The sequence below is a fragment of the Prionailurus viverrinus genome, chromosome B4 (assembly GCF_022837055.1).
Source record: "Prionailurus viverrinus isolate Anna chromosome B4, UM_Priviv_1.0, whole genome shotgun sequence".
Taxonomy (NCBI): Eukaryota; Metazoa; Chordata; class Mammalia; order Carnivora; family Felidae; genus Prionailurus; species Prionailurus viverrinus.
Window position 1 is genome coordinate 91715973 of NC_062567.1, and position 22501 is coordinate 91738473.

Sequence of the window (22501 nt, forward strand, 5' to 3'; positions counted from 1 at the left end):
GCATGGTCCCATAGCCTGGTCTTACAATCATTTGGAGAATTTAACCATCTTTCTGGACACAATTTGTTGGCAGAAGATATGCTTCACTCCAATAAAAAGAAAATGAAGACTTTTCAAGAGCATTCATAGGCGTCAAGTCGAGAGGACGAGCACTTAGTTCCTGAGGTCTGAGAACCCTTGTTCTATGAGGAAGCGTTACTAGGACCGCGGCACCATGGATGTGGTAGGGGAAAACGAGGCCCTGCAGCAGTTCTTTGAAGGTAAGTGCCCACTTTCCAACATGCAGTCCCTGCTTCTGAGAACTGGCTCTGCTCGCAGTCACTGTTTTGCCTTTTTGGAATTCACTGAAACTTGGACTTGGAAGAAATGCCATCGTACTAACTGTCCTGAAATCTGAAGTGGAGGTTTATTTGCTCTGTTCATAGGAAAAACCAATGGTACAGGTAGTGATTTAAAAGAATACAGGATTTCCATCTTCTAGCTTGGTTGTTAAAAGAGTCACAGGGTCAGCGTATCTATGTGGCTAGGGTTTGTCTCTGTCCTGTGCTAGATTATATTTCTTCTAATCCCCTACATTTCAAAAATTACAGATTTGTCTTGTCTCTAAAGTTTTTGAGTATAGCACCAGAAAGGTGTAAGATTTCATTTAAAATAGTTTTTCTGTTAGTAAAATTAAATATAAAACAGCAAAAGAACACCTCCTTCCCCTTCTCATCTTTGTTTTTCACAACACTTTAAAAATGTGCAACCGAATAATGATTGGTTTTTGAAAGGAGAGCCATACTACAGAAATGAGTACTTCTTTCTCAAGGGAGGGGCATATTATAGGACGTGGTTACAGAGATTTTCTTTCTTTTACAAATCTAAACTGGCAGTACGGCTTCTATTATTTAATTGGGTTGATATTCTAATGGGGGTCTGTTGAAAATGTCAGCAAGGACTCGCCATCAGAGACTTCAGTCTTTGGTTCTTTATCAGCAATGCTCAGACTTCCATGTGAAGGGAAATGTGACCATAGCTTTTACACATTTCAAAGGTATTTCTCAGGAGGAAGTATGAGAAGAATTGAGGGTAGACCTGTTTATTCACAGAATCCAGAGGGCAGTTACCAGCATATAGAGAAGTGCTTCTGGGATTTCTGGTGATCAGTAAAGTACCTGACAAATTCTAGATGCAAAAAGGTTGAATGGAATTGACCCAACACCAAACAGTATGAAATAATGGAGTGGTCGTACTAAAGAACTAGTGAGATTCTAGGTCACCATCAGAAAGAATCACATACAATATGGTAGTTTCTGTGGCTTGGATTTTGCCAGAAGTGACAAAAAGAAAGCTAAGACCAAGAGAATTATCACATTATCTCAGTCGTGATCTATCCCATTGAATTTTCTGTCTCTGACAGTAGCCAAATCGGTGTGTCTACCTGGGTCAGGCTGTGTACACAGTAGGCACACTAACGTTGCATTGCTCGATTGTTATTGCCTGATTTTATATTCTGTGTAACTTTCATCCTGGCAGGGGGTAGCAAGCCCCAGGCTGCAGTGCCATACATATGCTTTATTTAAAATTTTTTTTTTCTTAATGTTTTTATTTATTTTTGAGACAGAGAGAGACAGAGCATGAGCAGGGGAGGGGCAGAGAGAGAGGGAGACACAGAATCGGAAGCAGGCTCCAGGCTCTGAGCCATCAGCACAGAGCCTGATGCGGGGCTCGAACTCACAGACTGTGAGATCATGACCTGAGCCGAAGTCAGACACTCCACCGACGAGCCACCCAGGCGCCCCATATGCTTTATTTTAGAGAAACCACCCATTCATTTTATAGAAGCATAAAGTCTTGGTTTCCTTCTGTAACTGGAGAAGACCTGAAAAGTGAATGTGGTCTACCTTCTGTTCTTTGGAAATTCTGCTGTACTTAGAGGATTCCTATACTATCTTTGTCTTATTTTCAGAAGTCTCCAGAGATATAGTTTCCACCAGTCTTCTCTGTCACTTGCTACAATATCTGATTATTATTTTAAAAGTATTTTTCTTAGCTTAAACCAAACTCTGGTCTTCCATTTGAAACCTTTTTTTTTTTTTTCATGAGGGAGGGGTCATTTCTCTTCATTTTTAGAAATAAAAAATGGAGACACCAGCTTAAATGATTCTCTTCCCCCTGAAAACCACACAGCTCATTGTCAAATGTTTATACCTCCACTATTCAGCAAATATTGAGTACCTGCTGTGTGCCTGGTCCAACACCACCTCCCTTAAGTGGTAGCTTGTAAGGCTTTGAAGTCTTTCCCTTAGATTTTAACGATTTCCTTTCTCAAGTATTCCTTAGACTGAGGACAGCAGTGATATTCTAGTGAGGAGGACCAGTTGTCGCTCATCGTTCTCCTGTTGATGTGTCGGTTCTAATTAAATGTGATCTTGTATAAAAAAAAAATCCAGGGGCGCCTGGGTGGCTCAGTCGGTTGAGCGTCTGACTTCAGCTCAGGTCACGATCACGGTTTGTGAGTTCGAGCCCCACGTCGGGCTCTGGGTGACAGCTCAGAGCCTGGAGCCTGCTTCTGATTCTATGTCTCCCTCTCTTTCTGTCCCTCTCCCCCTCACGCTCTCTTTCTCTCAAAACTAAATAAACGTTAAACAAAATTTAAAAAAGAAATCAAGGTCTGAAAAATCAAGAAACGTTTTGGCAATTTGTTACCCAGCTGAAAGCTATTTTTCTGTTTCTTCAGACCCTTTGTTCTAAGAAACTCAGCCCTAGCTGCATTTTTCCTTATGAACGCATTTGTATGAAAAAGTATCTGGATTGACAAAAGTATCTGTATTGACAATAAATGGCCTTGAGGGTCAAAGCTCAGGATGATCTTAGTTTTTATTTTAAATTTCAAATATGTCTAAATCTTTATGATGTGTCTCAGGAAAATGATAAGAACAAAGGGTGGTTTCGGGTAGCTGGAATTCTAATTCTAATTGTAATTCCCAGTCTGCCCCTGATGCCACAGATAGGCCCATTAACTAACTAAAGCAGAGGCAGATCAGGTGTGCTAGGGATCCCAAGATCCTCTGGAGACTGATACCATGTGAAATGTTTGGCTTTTTCAACAAAGCTGGTACCACTACAAGAGAAAAGGTGTCAGAAGAGAAGCATATTAGTTTCTTTTTCATAACTAAAACTTGGTTACAATCTAAATTTCTGATGGTGGTGGATTAATTAAATGAATTATGGTTTTTCCATATAATAGAATATTTTATAGCTATTGAAAATGATGATAAGGAAAAATGTTTATTATATAAAGGGGAAAAGTGGTTTGTAAATTGATATATACAATTGAATATTTTTATATTTGTAGCTTCCCAGAACAACATTTATTATTAAAACTGATCTGAAAATAGTTAATATATATACATACGTGCTCACACATATACATAGAAACAACTGGATGAATACACTTCAAGTATTAATAGTTGTTATCTCTTAGTGGTAAAAATATGTCGATTTTCATTTTCTTCTTTATACTTTATTATCTAAGTGCTTCATAATTGAAATGTATTATGTTATAATCCGATTATCTTAAATAGAGGAGAATGAATTTTAATTCAGCAAAACTCTTCTGTTTAAGATCCACGTCTAAAGAAAAATTACAAAAGACACTGACACAGATGAAAAAGATTATGGACATCTTCCGTAGAAAAGATCACATCCTTCTGGGCTATCAGATTCTGTGGGATTTACACCTTTTATTGTCTTAGAGATATATTAAAACTCTATACATTGTAGATAACTGATATCAATGCAAATGACTTTTGTCTATAGATATGCAAATGAATTTACTTTTAGTGGGATCAACAGTTCTAGTAAAAGACAGTTTTGCTTTTATTTGGAAATTCATTGCATGGTGTAGCTAGATAGATACAGATGGGGTAGATATAGATCTAGATCTGCCATTTGAATTCTCCTTGAGCCAGTTGTGACATCTTCCTGCCTCCTTCATTAATTAGGTAGCTGAATAAAATCTTTGATATGCATCCATCTTATATTTGTATGAAAGTCATGGTTTTGGGGCACCTGGGTGGCTCAGTCCGTTGAGCGTCTGAATTCGGCTCAGCTCATGATCTTATGGCTCTTGAGTTCGAGCCCTGCATCAGGCTCTGTGCTGATGGTTTGGAGCTTGGAGTCTGCTTCAGATTCTGTGTCTCCTTCTGTCTGCCCCTTCCCCGCTCGCGCTGTTTGTCTCTCTCTCAAAATAAATAAACATTAAAAAAAAATTGTTTTTTAAAAGAACATCATGATTTTATCTTTAAAAAGAGATGGTTAACTATTTTAAGTTGGTTAACTTGGAAACTTTATCAATTCCACCTTTAGTTTGACCCTGATTACTAACAACATGTATTAAGTATTTACCATATGCCCACCCCTATGCTGTTGCCTTTACGTTCATTAATTCATTTAATTCTTACAACTCTCTGAGTAAAAAGGAATAAGAAAATGAAATACAGTAAATCTCAGTTCTTCAGTTTACTTCCTTTGTTTTTGAAAGCTGTGACATCACATTCTTAATTTGTTTTCCTCATCGGTATTTTTGGGGACTGCCATGATATCAGAGGTCTCACTTTTTATTCCCAGGCTTTTTAGAACATTTTATAAAAACTGATTTGAGCAGACTATTTAGTTTTTCATTGTATCTAATTTTTAAAGAGGAGGTTTTCTGAATTGAGAAGATATTTAGCTCGTGCTCTTGGTAATGCCCTGAAGTAGGTTCTCAAATGCCTGTTGGCTTATCCTGAAAGGAGAAGCGGAGATTCATTCCTGCCCTGATTGAATGGAGTGGGGAAAACCACCTACTAGGAGCAGATAACAAGGAGACACAAGAAAGACACTGAGGGACTGAAACTCCAGCACACTCACTGAAGTTTGGGGGGACAGGGACCCCCATACTCTAATTGGTTGGTGACTCTGAATTCCCGTAAGAGGAATCAGAAGCTCTGAACAGCTGAAAGCAGGACAGAAGGCCAACGCTGCAGTGCCGGGACTGGCCCTGGGCAAGGCAGTCTTGTGGGTAGAGGGTATCTTTTTTTTTTTTTTTAATGTTTATTTACTTATTTTTGAGAGAGAGAGAGACAGAGAGAGAGAGAGTATGAGTGGGGGACAGGCAGAGAGAGAGAGAGGAAAACACAGAATCCGAAGCAGGCTCCAGATTCTGAGCTGTCAGCATAGAGCCTGAGGTAGGGCTTGAACCCACAAACCACGAGATGATTACCCGAGCTGAAGTCAGACTTAACTGACTAAGCCACCCAGATGCCCTGGGTAAAGGGTATCTTTGACCTCAGGCCAGCCTCTTAATCCTTTGTCTTTCTTGCACGTGGGGACCACCACTTTCTCACCCTCCCAGCACCCTTATGCCCTCCTCTTTCTGTCCCAATAAAACCTGAGCTTGCACACAAGGTACAAGCAGCAGATAATCTAATGCCACCATACATCTCTATAGAGTCTTATACTCAATGTACTTTCAGAGAACACAAAGATGTTTGGTCAAATGAATCAAAAAAAGTCACCTTCTCTAAGGGTAGGTTTGGTTGCTCTCTAATGATGGAATTTTAGACATCCTGTTGTATCCTAGCAACATCCTCCAATAATAACTAGAAATAAGTACTTAAAAAATTTTTTTTAACGTTTATTTATTTTTGAGGCAGAGACAGAGCATGAATGGGGAAGGTCAGAGAGAGAGACACACACAGAATCTTAAACAGGCTCCAGGCTCTGAGCTGTCAGCACAGAGCCCGACGCGGGGCTTGAACTCATGGGCGAGATCATGACCTGAGCCGAAGTCGGACACTTAACAGACTGAGCCACCCAGGTGCCCCAAGGACTGGTTTTTTGTTGTTGTTGTTGAGCATTTACTATGTGCTAGATATAGAATTTTAATTAGGACCATGGCTTTGGAGTCAGTAATCCTGGATATGAATCCTGGCTGTGCCATTCATTGCCTCTGGGATGATAGAGAAGTAAACTTCTGCAGGTCTTAGTTTCCTTGTTTATAAAATGCGGATAACTGTATCATCTTGAAATGTGGTTGTAAAGGGCTATGCCTGGCACAGAGAGCTCAATTAATGGTAGCTATTATAATTCTCATTGTTACCCTGTTATCATTTTCTCTGTGTAACATCAAAAGGGCCCTGTGAGAGATTTTTTTCCTCCCATGAGAATCATGAGGCTGGCAGAGGTGAACTTGCTTGAAGGTCATCCAGGTAGTAAGTGGCTACAAGTTCGTCATTCATTCCGATCCTTTGTTTATATTAACCAGCCAATCAGATGCTGCCCTAATGGCTGGGGATTCAGTGGTGAACAAGCAGAGGCCTTTTCCCAAAGCAACTCCTCTTCTAGCTGAAGAAAGAAGACCATAAAGATATAAGCAAGTGAATAAAATGATTTCAGATAGTCATTAATTATGAAGAAAATAAAGCCAGATAGCAGTGCAGAGAGACACTGAGGATGGGAGGGAGAGCGGGTTACATAATCTAAGGTAATCAGTGAATCTTCTTAGGAGGTGACATTCGAGCAAGTTGCCCGCCAGTCATCATCCATCATCCATCAGAAGAGCATCCCAGGCAAAGGGAACACCAGTGCGAAGTCCCTGAGCTTGGAGTGGGCAGGTGGAGGTGGGGTGGGGTGAAGAGCGTGCTGGAGGGGGCAGGGAACAGTGTTAACTGACAATGAGGAGGGTGGTAGGGGATGACGTCAGAATTTGAATATTTATTCTCGGTGTGATAGGAAACCCTTGAGAATAGGCAGGACTTGCAGATGGATAGCATGTGGGGGATGAAGAAGGCAGAGAAGTCAAGGATGATGCCCTGGTGTGGCACCAATAATTGGTGGATGTTGGTGCAATGTACCCAGGTGTGCAAGACTAGGCAGAAGTGCAGGTGTATGTGTGTGTGTGTGTGTGTGTGTGTGTGTGTGTGTGTACGTATGTGGACACACACATACATATGAAATCAATAATTCATTTGTGGCACTTCAAGTTTTAGATACCTTTTAGACAACAAAATGGAAAATATGAGAAGGCAATTGGATGTTTGAATTTGAAACCCAAGGAAGGGATCAGGGATATGCATATCAGTTTGGGGGTCATCAGCATATGGTTGGTATTTAAAGCCCTAAGACAAGATGAGATCCTGAGAAGGGAGACAGACTAGACCAGGGAGACCCATGATAACACTTTGGGATGCAAGTGAGAATAACTAACAAAGGGATGTTAAATGAGGTAAGAGGGGAGCTTGCGGTGTTGAGCTGGGAAAGAATAGTGTTTCAAAGAGAACATGATCATATGTTTTAAGTGTTTCTGAAATGCCAGATAACTGAGCATAGAATGTGGGAAAGAAGGTTTAAGTGACTTTGACAAGTGGTTTCCATGTAGTGGAGGAAGAAAGCCCAGTCCATGGGGTTGAAGAGGGAACAGACGGTGAGTGGCTAATATGGGTAATGTTTTTGAGAAGTTCTTTTGTCCCATGAGCCAAGGAGTTGAGCCAAAGCCAGAGGGGGTATAGAGGCAAGAGTTGTTGATAATTTTGTTTTTTAAAGATGGGAGATACTGGGGCGCATGGGTGGCTCAGTCGGTTAAACGTCTGACTTTGGCTCAGGTCATGATTTCACGATTTGGTTCATGGGTTCAAGCCCCGTGTCAGGTTCTGCGCTGATAGCTCAGGGCCTGGAGCCTCCTTCGGATTCTGTGTCTCCCTGTCTCTGCCCCTCCCTGCTTGCACTCTGTCTCTCTCTCTCACAAAAATAAATAAACATTAGGGGCGCCTGGGTGGCACAGTCGGTTAAGCGTCCAACTTCAGCCAGGTCACGATCTCACGTGACCGCGTCAGGCTCTGGGCTGATGGCTCAGATCCTGGAGCCTGTTTCCGATTCTGTGTCTCCCTCTCTGCCCCTCGCCCGTTCATGCTCTGTCTCTCTCTGTCCCAAAAATAAAATAAACGTTGAAAAAAAATTTTTTTTAAATAAATAAACATTAAAAAAACGTTAAAAAAATAAAGATGGGAGATACTGAAGCATGGTCTGCCGGTGGGAATGATTGAGTGTAGAGGAGTACGTGCATGATGCAGAAGAGGGAGGGGACATTAATTATGGGAGAGGAACCTTGAGAAGGTGGGTCAGGATGGGATTCAGAGCACCTGGAGACACTTGCAACTCTTGCTGTCTTGTGATAGCAGCAGAGGTGGAGTACCTGAACAGATGCAGGTGGTGTGGCAGATTTCAGGGTGGAAACCCATGACAGGTTACTTCTGCTTTGCCTATGAAGTGTGAGGTGTATTAGGAGGGAGCTGGTGGCCGGAGTGTGGTAGGGGACTATTTGGGGGCGTTAGAAGGGAGAATAAGTTGTGAAATTCTTTTCTTTGAGAGTATATTAGTCTCCTAGGCTGACATAACAAACAACTGCAACATTGATGGCTTAAAACAACAGAAATGTGTCCTCTCACAGTTCTGGAAGTCAGATGTCCAAAATCAAGGTGTTGGCAAGGTTGCATTCCCTCTGAAGGCTCTAGGGGAGAATCTGTTCCATGTCTCTTACCTAGGTTTTGGTGACGCTGACAATCCTTGGTATTCCTTGACTTGTAGACTAATAACTCCAATCTCAGCCTCCGTTTTTACATCATCATTTTCTCTGTGAGTCTCTTCTCTTATCAGGACAGTCATCATTGGACTTAGGGCCCACCTTCATCCAGGATGATCTCAGCTCGAGATCCTTAACTTAATTACCTCCGCCAAGACATTTTTTTCCAAAGTTCACATTCAGAGGTCGTGGGCGGTCAGACATTTCGGGGGTGTGTGTGTGTGTGTGTGTGTGTGTGCATTTTTCAACTCACTACAGAAAATAAAGAAGCAAATACGCTAGGAAATAGGATTGCTGGTCACTGCTGTGTCCACTTAAGATTTGTGTTCAATTACTTTAAGTGAGGCCGGTTAGGACACTTGGATGATTTTCTGAGCAACATTCAGATGCTTAAGTGCAGGGTGGGTGAAGAATTGGGTTTTTTCAAAGTTGAGGTTTTCCCAGATGAATCCTGCAGATGGAGAGAAGGGAAGAGAGTGACTAGTCTTTGCAAGGGAGTAATTAGAGTGATGGGCCCTGACATCTAAGCTGGGTAAGAAGGGAAATGGGGATAGCAGGGGCGTGAGGAGGTGTGGAAAAGTGGTAATAGGTTCATGAATAGGGGATCCCAGTGGGTGAACTGATTCGAGTAGAGGCATAAGTGTCAGTGAGTGGAAAGGATGGGCCGGTCAGAGAATACAGCAGGTGGAAATGAGATCTCAGAGGTTGATGCAGTTACTGGGTTGATGCCAGGGTTTAGCAGCGTGTCAAGAGAGGAGGTGTCTGAGGTGAGATGGAGTAAAGGTGGTGGAAGTAGTGAGGAGTTTACGAATTGAAGAGGCTGGGAAGTATTGGGTGGATGTTGAAGCCACCAGCAGTGATGGCAAGAGTGGTGTTGCAGGGAGGAAAAGAGGGAACCAGACGGTGAACAAAGTGAGCAACCAAGAGGTCGCTAGATGCTACTACCAGGAGGTGGCCCAGTCATGTGGGATCTGCTTCATTTGAAGAAGGGAGGAGGGAAGCTAATCCGGAAATAGCAGTGAAGACCAAAAACACCTCCCATTTTCAGCCCCCAGGGACATGTGGGAGAACCTCTATTGCGGTGTTTCATAAATGTTTTCAAAATTTATTTATTTTTGGGGTGGGGTGGAGACGGAGTGAGAGGGAGAGAGTATCCCAAGCAGGTTCTGCGCTGACAGCCCAGAGCCCGATGTGGGCCTAGATCCCGTGAATCCGGAGATCATGACCTGAGCCAAAATCAAGAGTTGGACGCTTAACCAATGGAGCCACCCAGGCAGCCCGAGATGTTCCATAATTTAACCAGTTCTTATTGCTAGCCATTCGGGCGTGTTCTAGATTCTTACCTGTGAGAACCTTTAGTTATTTGCTTTGCATGAATTTCCTCAAAATAGAGTTACTGCCATATAGAATTTTTTTTTTTTTTAATTAGCTCTTTGATAAATATTGCCCAATTATCTGCCAGGAAAATTTTTTTTATGTTTATTTATTTCTGAGACAGAGAGATAGCATGGGTGGGGGAGGGGCAGAGAGCGAGGGAGACGCAGAATCAGAAGCAGGCTCCAGGCTCTGAGCTGTCAGCACAGAGCCCGACGCGGGGCTCGAATTCATAAACCGCGAGATCATGACTTGAGCCACCCAGGCGCCCCTCTGCCAGGAAATTTTTTAAAAATTAATCTGTAGACTCTCACTGTTACGGCTGCCTGATATTTTCATTTTTTGACTTAAAAAAGTTACTCTATTCCCAGAGTCCTTAACCTAGGGTAAGATTCAGGTGGGCTCCAAGCCTCTGGCAGTGAGTGGAAGTAGGTATTTGTGTAGGCTCATATGTTAGGGAAAGTCTCCACACCTTTTATCGGAGGCCCAGTGAGCTCTACGACTCAGAAGATGTGAGGAACCCCTGCGCTGGTCTCAGGCCATTGACGGCTCCTCTCACCTTCCCCTCCTGAGGGAGCCAGAGCCTGGCTGGAGCCACCCATGGTGGAGAGGACGTACTTTGAACCAGTAGAAGATCCTGCACTGGGGCATGTTTCAATGATCAGAGTCTAGAAACTTATAGACCCTACTTAAAATGTGGTTAAGAGATGGGAAAGGGAGGTTTGATGACATGATTAAAAGCAGTGATGAAAAAAAATAACTGTTTCATCTCTATATTCTGAGTTGTAACTGTATCTGAAAACACTCCTGCCAGAATGATACTGTAACCTAAAAGGGAGTGAATTCTGAAAAGTCTGCTCTCAGTTTCATCTGTGGGTATAGAAAACCACATGACTTCTCCCCTAGCAGTTGACGTGACCAGAAAAGGGTGATTATTTCCTCTGCACTGGGCTTCCTTCTATCCCTGGGGGCTGTTCCAGAAGTACTTGAAGAGATGCTTCCGGAGGCCCAGTCAGCCAGGAGGAAGCTCTTGGCAATGGATTGACATTTGTTGATTATTTGTGCCTAGCCTGCTTTTGAAAAGATTCTGGGAATACTTTACATTACAGGTTACCTTAAAAATTGGTATAATAAAGTCCCTACAAGGGAAAGGCAAGGGTAACAATATATACTCCCAGGGGGCGGGGAGTAATAGCAAAATTCAGGTATCAATGGGTCAGTGAGGAGATTTAAATCTCTTCTCTCAACTCTATCCCTCCTTCCAGACATTCACTTCTCTTTCTCTTCTCTTTCATCACCAAACTCTGAAAAATACCCATTCTTTATTCTTTGCATCTCAAGCCCAATTAAATCTGGCTTTTGCTCTGACTTGCTCTTCTGAAATTTCTAACTGCTAGATTGTATTAAAAAGGCCTTCAGCGCTCATCTTCCTGGTGTTGTCTCTGGGATTGGTCACTATCGCCCATTGTTTCCTCATGGAAGCTCTCTCCCATGTAATTCCATGGCACCTTCACTCTGGTTCTCCTCCAGCCTCTGTTTCCTCTCGGATGCTTTCAGTAATTCACCCCCTCCTTGTCTGCCCAAGAGTCCTGTCTCAGAAACTCTTTTATTTGAACACCAAAAGCTTACCCTGAGTGGGCATTCCCATGGGTCAGCATATCCCAAGTTTCAGACCTGTATTTGCCAGGTTTCAGACCTATATTTATAGCTGTTTAAGGTACATATATATGTATGGATGGATCTCCGTTTTCCCAAATCAACACATTCAATGTGGAACTCATTCCCTCCCTGATTTCAGTCTTCATTGCCTCCTCTGTTCCCTTCACTCTCCAACAGACCTCCCAAACTAGAAACTGGGGTATCACTCCTGACGACTCCTATACTCTATAGCTAATCCTTTATCAAATGGTTGCTTCCACCCTAAGGTGAAATGTCTCCCTGCTGCAACCTCCCCTTTGTTCAGACATTCATCTCTTGCCAGAGCCTCCTAACGTCTGTCCCTGTGCTAACCACCTTCCACTTTGCCATTGGCTCATGTGGATGCCATTGCTTAAACATTGCTGTTGAATCTCCATTGTCTGAGCTCAGTGTAGTTGTCCCAATATAACATTCCAGGCATCCTTACACTGGGGACTCCCCCCATACTGATATCTATTGCACGTGGTTTGGTACAAGTGGTTGAGAGCATGTTCCAGGGCCAGAGTTCTAATCTTGACTCTGCCTCTTGCTAGCTGTGTGATTAAGCTGTACTTAATCTCTCAGTGCCTCAGTTATGTATCTATAAAACTGGAGTGTTACTAGTAACTGTCTACTAAGGTTATTGGGCAAGTTAAATGATTCAGTATACATGAGGCTCAGAATAGTACCTGGATTCTGTATGCCTGTTATTACTATTATTATCTTCAGTATCGTTCTTACTCTTATCTATACCCCAGCTACACAGCTTTTCATGGTTTCTTGAATACATTCTTTTACTCTCCCTTTCCTAATGCTGGGTCTTTGTGCCTTCTGCCCAGAATGTACTTTCCTACTTCTTTATCCAGCCAACTTCCTTGGGCAAAGTTAGAGGTACAGTTCTCCATGCTTCTGCAGCTCTTTGTCCATACCTTTGGATATGCACCCTTTACATTAAAGTTCAAGTTGTGTGTTTACATGTCTGTTTCCCACAGAAGACACTTTAAGCATCTCCGTGTGAGGATTTGCCTTTGGGTCGTTCACCTCTGCAGGCTCAATGTCTTGCGTGGAGCACTTACTTAGAAAAATGTTTGCTGAATATGTGTTCCGTGAATGAGATTCTTGACCAGAATTTCTGGTGGAGAAGCAGGGCCCTTATTTTATTATACATAGTGGTTCAGTTTGTGTTCATTTTCTCACCGACATTTTAATATCCAAACCAGCTCTGGAGAGGAAGTCACAGCTCCTCATCAATACTGGTTATGTAGATTACTGTTAGATCCATGACCTATAGTAATGATCTTCCTCTAGTGTATGGTAACTCTTTTTTCCTTAAAAGCAACTATTAGTAGGGAGGGAATGAAGGTGGTGTGGCGCTCAGTAGAAAACATGGCGGAGATGCTGGCTGGGGACAGGCAGATTCAAAACCCTAGTCCCTTTATAACAGGTTAAGGCTTTAACTCAAACTGGGTCATGAGCAGAGAATCAGAATCAATACTTAGAAGTCACTAGGAGGGGGCGCCTGGGTGGCTCAGTCAGGTAAGCATCTGACTTCGGCTCAGGTCATGATCTCACAGTTCATGAGCTCAAGGCCTGCGTCAGGTGAGCTCAAGCCCCACTCCAGTCTCTGCATCCTGTCTCTCTCTCTCTTTCTCTCTCTCTGCACCTCATGGGATTCTCTCTCTCTCTCTCTGTCTCTCTGCCCCTCACTCACTCACACTCTCTCTTTCAAAAATAAATGAATAAATTAAAATAAATAGATCTTAAAAAAAAAAGAAGAAGAAGAAGTCTATTTTGCAGTCAAAATAGACAGGTGGAAGCTGCAGTCTGGAGAAAACTAAAGGTCCAAGCACCAGGAAACAGTCAAAGTAATGGCCCTGGGGGTTGTGGGAATGATCTTGGGGGGACTGTCTGATTACACAGCTTTCCCACCCACATCACCCCTGGAAAGTGGGCACCATTACAAATCACACACATTAACCCCAAGCTCCTGACTCCAATGTGCAAGTGTGGTGACGAGTGACATAGTGGTTAGAGCACAGGTTTGCATCCAGATTGCCCTGGGATCAAATCCCACCTCTACTTCAATGGACTTACAATGCAATCTTGGCAAAGTCTCTCTGAGACTGTTTCCTCATCTATCAAGTGAAGTAGATATTATTTCATAGGAGAGAAGTGAGAATTCAGTAAGCTGATATATGTGAAATACTTTGCATCGTGCCTGACCCACAGTTACTGCCCAGCAAAGTGGTATTATCAGTAATCTATAATTAAGAAAGTGTTTGTTCTTTTAAAGGAGGTCCCTGTAGCAGCCTGTGTGATTGGGAAGAAAACCCCTACCATTTAATGAACACTTGACCTTATGTTAGACACTGTACTAAACTCTCAGGTGTATTACTTGTTAGTTTGTACAACAAAATGAGCAAGGAGATAATATTATCACCACTTGAGAGATGAGGATACAGATTCAGAGAAGGTTTGTACCTTGCCCAAAACAACACAGCCATTATGTAGCAGAGCTTGAAGTTGGATAGAAATCTTTCCCTTAAGGTTTGACTCCTAGTCACTGTGCACGGTGTCTTCTAGACAGGTTGCAAAGGAACATCTGTAGAGTTAGCTGTGGAAATTATGGCTCCTGTTCAAATAACCAGGATGGTGTGTGTGTGTGTGTGTGTGTGTGTGTGTGTGTGTGTGTGACAATTTGCACGTAATTCCATTCCTTAGATGAAATTATTCTGGAGTGTGAGTGCTTGGTACATTAGTGCTTTCTGGAGTTTTTTTTTGGCAAAGCCCAGCTCAGGTGTTAGTGGTAAAAGGGCAATAGTTTATGTTCATAGAGGAGGCAGCTACAGACACTCAAAATATAAGGCTACCAATAAGAATACAAGGATATAAGAACACCAACGCTGGCCTACAGTACTGCTCAGTGCAAACCAAAAATTTATAGAGAGAATTTAGGCAGCTGGGTTGCTCACAAGTGTAGTAGCAGATATTAATTCTCCTTGGCTTTAGAAAACCAGAGTCAGGACAAATAGTCCAGTGAGATGATACCCTGATATTTGATACCCTGATGTTAGCAGCATACGAAACAATTGTTGGGGGTGCCTGGTAGCTCAGTTGGTTAAGTGTCCGACTTCAGCTCAGGTCATGATCTCATGGTTCACGGGTTCAAGCCCCATGTCGGGCTCAGTGCTGAACGCTTGCTCAGAGCCTGGATACTGCTTCGGATTCTGTGTCTCCTTCTCTCTCTGCCCCTCCCCCGTTCATGCTCTGTCTCACTCTGTCTCTCAAAAATAAAAAAATGTAATAAAAAAATTTTTTTAAATAAAAAAGAAACAATTGTCAGGTATAGCCATGTGGGGTCATGTGTTCTAAGGAGAACATTAAATGACTTAATAGTTGGAAATAGTGTCACTCCCATAGGGTTAAAGTGACCAATATCCTCAAATATTAGGAGCCGAGAAATATGCTTCCTATGAATCTATGGCTGGGGATGATGGCATAGGCCTTGGTTCAGGCATACTTGGGTTTGAATCCTGGTTCCTCTGCTTCTTAGTTATGTGACCTTGGGCCGGTTACTCAACATTTTTAAAATTTCAGTTTTCTCTACCTGTAGGACGGGTATAATAACATCTGTTTCTTAGGGTTGTGAGGATTAATGACTAAATAAATGATAGTTATTGATTTTATTATAACATTTTCAAGGTGAAGGAACCAAATTTCTTTCTTTCTTTCTTTCTTTCTTTCTTTCTCTCTTTTGAAATAAGAATGAGTACAAGCTATATACAAACACACACACACACACACACACACACACACACACACTTTTTTTTTTTTTCCCAAAGAAACACTTCTGTCTCCAGGGAGTTATTACAACTTTTACATGTTCACATTAATTCCTGAGCCTTTATAATCATAAAATCCATTTATAGCCCTTAGTTGCCAAGCAACATAGGACAAAGTACTGAGTATTTCCTTTTATTGCAAAAGGTTCAGCTTTTCCATATTGGTCTTGAAATCAACATTTTTCAGAAAAGACAGAACAGTGAAAGTACTGTATTTCCAAGGTTTCATGAGCATTCCTTGTTTGGGGATAGAATCAAAACTGAAAGGAATATATTGTTATTATTGTACCGTTCTTGAATAGCCTAAAGAATTTTGTACTAATTATACAGTCCATTTGTAAGAAATTCTGAAGACGGGAGACTGCAAATTTAGTTTAAGGAGAGAACTTGCTTTGTGTAACCTATGTTCTGAGACGCTCTCACTGTAGGAGAACTAGATCTTTGATCTGTCAGTGTCTTTCCAGAAAGGCTCGGGGGTGGGGGGGTGGAAAATTCATATGAGAAGTGTTATCTGCTGACCTTGGTAACCACTGACCTCAAACAGGTCATTCAACTGGGCATTGGCAGGGTTTGGGGAAGCTGGCTTTGAGGCACATAACTAAATTCTCTTCTTTGAAAGGTATTAACGCTTTTAATTGTTTTTGTTGTTTTTGCCCGTGGATAATCAGCCAGTAAAGGTTGGAAATCCAAAGAAGGGCACTGTCTGATGTCGGCTCAGGTCATGATCTTGCTGCTCGCCGGTTCGCGCCCCACATCGGGCTCTGTGCTGACAGCTGGGAGACTGGACCCTGCTTCAGATTCTGTGTCTCCCTCTTTCTTCCCCCCCCCCCCCCCCACTCATGCTCTCTCTCTCTCTCTCTCTCTCAAAAATAGATAAGCATTAAAAAATATTTAAAAAAAGAGGGGCGCCTGGGTGGCGCAGTCGGTTAAGCGTCCGACTTCAGCCAGGTCACGATCTCGCGGTCCGTGAGTTCCAGCCCCGCGTCGGGCTCTGGGCTGATGGCTCAGAGCCTGGAGCCTGTTTCCGATTCTGTGTCTCCCTCTCTCTCTGCCCCTCCCCCGTTCATGCTCTGTCTCTCTCTGTCCCAAAAATAAATAAACGTTGAAAAAAAATATTTAAAAAAAGAAATCCAAAAAGAATCAAAGGAGTATATTACTGTTTAACATCCTATAAAGCACCCCAGTACAACTTATAGTTTTAAAAGCCCATAAAAGCATGCATAGAAACAGTTTTTAAATCCACATAGCTATTTTTCTATTTGTGTGTATTAAAACAGTGCAAAAGCAGATTAGAGTATCCCGATGGGAATTCTACCATGCAGTGGGATTCTATAGACGGAAAGAATAGAAGCAATGTTCCTCTTTCCTTTCTTCCCTTGTTGGGTTAGGCAAGCTTGTTGCTTTGAGACAAATCTGTTAAGTCACATACGATGTATTATATGCAGGAAGAGGCAGAAAGGACACCTACAAACTATTTCTTATAAATTTTACAAGGTGAGAGCTAGTCAAGTCTCTTCTGCTAAGAGTAAATGTACTTTGGGATGACTCTGTGTGCGGGTATAAAAGGGTAAGATCTGGCTGTTAGCATGACGAGGCTAATTCCAATCGATCGGTAGAAGGCCACTTTAAAATCTATTATCCACACATGTCCAGAAGAGTTGTGTCTTAAGAAGCAGTTGGAAAAATTCCATTTCTTCTTTTTATCTGCATGGGGATAAGACCCAGACAATAATCTGCTCCTCTCCCCAGGGGGCAGCAGGCTCCTGTGTGAGAATCTGAATTGACCTTTCATGGTAGTGAGGATGTCAGGGCTACAAGCTGTGCTCGGGACTTGGTCTTCCCTTTGCTGGTTGTTTATGGAAATGTTGGGAAAAAAATAAAAGTCCCTACTCGGCCACCAAATTTTTACATTTTCTTATTGCGCCAGCTCCTTCCTACCCATCTTCAAAGTTTTCTTCTCACCCTTCCATTTGTATTATGCTTGTGGATAATAGAGTTTGACATTTTACAGACTTTCTCATTTCCGTCACTCGTTGGTCCCTCTCGCAACCCTGGGAGGAAGGCACTTTACAGATGAACAAAATGGAACCTTAAAGAAGTTGAAAGACGTGTCTAAAACCACACTGGTAAATGCCAGTGGTCGTGGCAAAATCTTTGTCTTCTCATTCCCAGTCCAATGTTCTTTCCATCTTCATACCACTTTGCTTTCCCAAAGGAAAAAGAGATAACACTGGCCATGACTCATTGGCTTCCATAGTCTAGGGTAGATGTCAGACAAATACTTCAGTAAACTTAGCAGGTCTTTGGAAAACGCTCCTCCATTTTATCGTCCTCTTGCTTCCTGAAACCCAGTTACCACCTTGATTTCCCACAAACTGGCCACTGGCTACCCCACCGCACCTACTCTCCAGAGCAGGGCCAGCAAGTTCCTTAACCCCCTGCTTTGATGAAACTGATCTTCCCTGATTTCAGCAATTGGTTGATTGTTCTGAGTCCTGTGTTTGGGAGTTGGGGGCAAGGAGCAGAGAAGGAACAAGAAAGGAGCGAACATTTATTGTGTGCTGAACATTAGTAGTGTTAAAGAAAAAAAAATCAGTGATACTTGTTAAAGCCTAGTAAGGATGACTTTATTCAAGGGAAGGAATGTCACAACAGGTATAGTGACAGCTGTGATGGAATTTTGCAGTAGGGGAGAGAGACTGGGCTAAACCCTTCATGGGTATAGCCAAGGAGCAGGGTAAGGGGGGATTCTGGCTAGACCAACCTAACAGGATTCTTTCTGAGAGCTGACCAAGGTGACCAGACACCCCCTGGGGCAAGGTGGGGGTAAGGGAGCTGATCAGACAGCAAGGGTGGTCAGATATGGAGGATGGGGGATTCTGGTTAAGCTGATTTGTCAGGATTCTTGCTCAAATTGGATGATACAGACAGAAACATGAAAGTAGGCCTTGTTGAGAAGGTCAAGGGGGCCTGAGTAGAGTTTGATCTGGGAGTCAGTCTGACAGCAGCAGGATGACATGTCACATTTAGTCTGTGAGCAGTGCTCTAAGGTGCTAAAAACTCATCTTTTTTTCCCACCTCCTCCCCCACCCCCCTACCCCCACCCAAGATAAGGAAACAGGCCCAGAGAGGTTCAGTAGAAGTGGAATTGACCCCAAGTCGACCTGATTGCGGTTTTCCAAATCTCGTTCTTTCCTTGCCTGCAGGTTACATGGGGCTGCCTCCTTCTGGAATGCCCTAGTCTGCCCTGTTCACCTGGTTGATTGCTGTGCACTCTTGAGATTTCCACTTTGGCATCATTCCCTGAGGGCTCCTGTGTATTCCATAGTATTTTGTACTTCACCTCTAAAAGCGTGTATTGCCTTTTTTTGTGTCCGTCTCCTATGGACAACAGGAAGGAAGGAAATATGTCTCATTCATTCCTTTAGCCTTAGCAGCTAGGACTGGCACATAGTAGTTGCTGAAACATATTTATGAAACCAATCAGTAAATACCCCAAGCCTGACCTCTTTCCAAGTCTGCTGGGCTTCCCTCCTTATTTCTCCTACCCAAGAAGACATGAACCTTCATCCTACACCTGACTGAAGACTCAGCCCTCAGTCAGTGCTCTGCTGGGCTGTCCCTTCCATATCTGCCTGGCTTGGCAGGAGGAAGGCATTGCTGCGGCAGGACAGACACGCCTGAAAGCCACAGGGTGGGCAGCTTCCGCATCACATTTTCCTTAATTTGTGCCATGCAGGGTCTGCCCACTGGGGCATCAATTTCATATTCAACGCTGTCCATTCCAGGGGAACCAAACCACCCGCAAAGACTGTGGGTGGACATCCCCACTTTAGCTGACCTTCCTGTGGGGTGTCTTCCTCTTCGTCTTTTTCCTTTTTCCTCTTCTTCCTCCTTTTTTGGCCCTTGGCAACATTAGACCAAACCAGAACAATAATTCTTCAAAATCTTCAACGTAAAACAAATGGGATTCCTTGATGTGTTCCTACACCATTTAAAAGAAAGTTTTCAGGGCATCTGGGTGGCTCAGTCGGTTAAGCATCCGACTTCAGCTCAGGTCATGATCTCACAGTTCTTGATTTCAAGCTCTGCATCAGGCTCCGTGCTGACAGCTCAGAGCTTGGAGCCTGCTTCAGATTCTGTGTCTCCCTCTCTCTCTGCCCTTCCCCTGCCTGTCTCTCTCTCTCAAAAATAAATAAACATTAAAAAAAAGAAGGAAAGGTTTCAGCTTCTGTTTCCCAAATGTATCTTCCACAGTTAAAAATTAGTATTGGTTAACATGCAGTTGATCGTGTTTTATTTATTCCTGTATATATTAATGTTAGTATATGCTATTGAAGAGAACATTGACAAAGCATAAAAGTTTAATCCTCATGGTGAAGGGCTAGGAGGAAGTTCAGCTGTAACGTTCCAAAACTCCTTGAAAAATGGATTCCCAGACCCCCAGAAAGGCCAGAGGATCTTGCCTAATTTATATTTCCAATCACTAATTTGAGAGGAAAAGAAGTGTGAACTTGATAAGCAACTAATGAAGACATTGAAATACTTTCATGAAAATTGAGGTCACGTGATGCAATAGACTGACCATTTTCACCTCCTACTTTAAAATCCCAGGCAAATTTTTAGAGTATTCACTGAGAAGCTATGCAAATCACCACAAGAGCAGCTCTCCAAAGGTATTGAGCAATCATTTATTATTTACACTGAATGGCTCCTGAGTTTGTGAAAAAGCAAATTGGGCACATTCATATGGAATTATAATAACGTTAGTGCTGAAAGATCATAGATCTACTACATTCTTAAGCTGTATATGGCAGACGCTATAAGCTGCCTTCCCAGTAGTGGTCCAGCCACCTTCTTTTCTTCGGGCAGAAGCTTAATCTCTTTAGAGAGAGGAGAGTCCTTGAGCTGAGGAAGGGTAGGCTGTAATGTAATTGATTTAAACCAGTTATCACAATCTCAAGTTCCTCCTCTCTCTCCCCTTCTCTTCATAATTCAGCAGCTGTAACTCTTTTTTTTTTTTTTTGCAACCTTCTTCCATCATCCTTTTTATAAAGGGTAAGTTTCTCTATTTGCTGAAGCACGTAACAATATTAATAACTTGACATGTCCTTTACATTTTTATTAGGAATGTTATTATTTTTGTTAGTTTTTGAGTGGTTTGTCCCAACCCTACTTTCCTACATTCTTTCGCATGATTTTGCAGAAAGCAAGGTTGTTCAAGAACACATTCATTATGGTAGAGTAGAAAACACCTGAGTCCATGCAAGAACAATTTGTTATTGCAACTTGAACAAGTTATGTAAGCTGGCTAAGAATATTTGCTCTTCTGAAAAATGGGGATAATAATAGGACCTATTTGATAGAATAAAATTATTATGAGGATTGAATGAGAAAGAAATGTAAAATTGTTAGCATGTTATCAGTACCCAAAAAGTGCTCAACAAATTTACCAAGTATTTATTATTATTATTATTATTATTATAATTCTACATTGACCATCTCTCATGTGGCTTGATTTGTGATTCTTTCCCACTCTGTTGGATCTCCCTTAGACACCCTATTTGTCAACATTCCTCTGAAATTATGGGGCCCAGGTCATCATGGCTGGACCTATGCATTGAGGAACAGGGACCTCACCATCCTACTTCTGTACTCAGTGATTTTATTAGTATAATTCAACATTAGTTTGTCTTCCCAATATTTCCTCATGATGACCCAACGAAAGGACCTTTGTCTCACCTATTCACTCATAAGCCAAGTTTCCCCATCTCCTATTCACATAATTTAAAAAGTCAATGTAGAGCTGAATGCTACACCTGCTGAATGTCATCTTGTCAAAGTTAGCCATCAACCCAGTCAACGAGATTCGACTTGACTCTTTCAAAACATATTGTGCCCTGCCTACCTCCTTTAGGCCATCTACATACTTGGCCATTTTGCCTTCTTTATACTTCTAAAAATCACAAATACCCTTATTGACAAGGATGAGAGCAGAGTCATTTTGTGCTGAATTTTAGGATTTTTCTCTCGGTTAGCATGGTGGGGTGCAGTTGTTCTCCCAGGTATAAGTTCACCTAACGCTAATGTAATTTCCACACCTTTCTCCATCTTAGCTACAAATACAATCATCTTTGACTGCCCCTCCCCACGTTGGATTGGAAGCCCCCCAGGTATCTCCTTGGGCCTGACTTACCACACTATGTTGGTGCTGCCTGTTTTTTTGGGTTTTTTTCCTGTGCCCCTCCCTCACCTTGAGGGTAAGATTGAGTGTTGCTCGCTATTGCATACCCAGTGCCTAGCATATACACACTTCATTGAACATTTATCAAATGCTGAATGAATTAAGAATTCTGTTAAGTGTCCAGTTGAAGTCAGGATACACATTTCCATGGAGAGTCTCCTGATCTGCCAGTCTCAGGCAGCTGGACAGGCAAGAAAATGAAGTTCACCCACCTGGCTAGTTTTTGGTGGGCACATGAAGACTCTTCAATGTCTTCTGCTGTTCATAAGAGTCCGGCAGCCAAGTTTTTAGTGATCCTTTCCAGAATTTTGCATCTGTGACAGTTCTGGAAGCCCCATGTGGGCGTTGCCATCCTGTTACACAATGTGCTGAAACTATTTATTTACTCAAGTTGCATAAAGGTTAATTTTTATTTTATCGTTTGATTATCAGGCACATAAATTTCAGGTGATTCATATCATGTTAAAGTCCAGACAGTCTTTTAATTTGGTCACGTTTCCAACAATGGGTCATGTTCCCTCTGGTTAAAAGAACTGATTAGATTCTTCCTGGATCAATGTAGGACTTCCTGTGCAAGGGGAACTGAGGAGACTCCAAGGATTCTAGGTCATCAGGTGGAGTTTTTCTTGGGAGCAGTGCCCTGCTGCTCCCTTCTGTGTCCGAGTGCAAAAACAGGATGATATGACACGAGCAGATGAAACCTCCAAGCTCCTTCTCAGACTCCTCACCCAAATCTCTCATATTTCTTACCTCAAAGCA

At 42.4% G+C, this 22501-nt stretch overlaps 1 protein-coding gene across 1 annotated transcript in view; it reads left to right on the forward strand.

The window, feature by feature from the left end:
- The first annotated feature begins 214 nt into the window (after positions 1-214).
- Positions 215-22501, forward strand: part of MYRFL (myelin regulatory factor like) — a 126550-nt gene continuing 104263 nt past the window's right edge. The window contains exon 1 of the mRNA XM_047867337.1: positions 215-260. Coding sequence (XP_047723293.1) covers positions 215-260 — 46 coding nt within the window. The remainder of the gene's footprint in view (positions 261-22501) is intronic.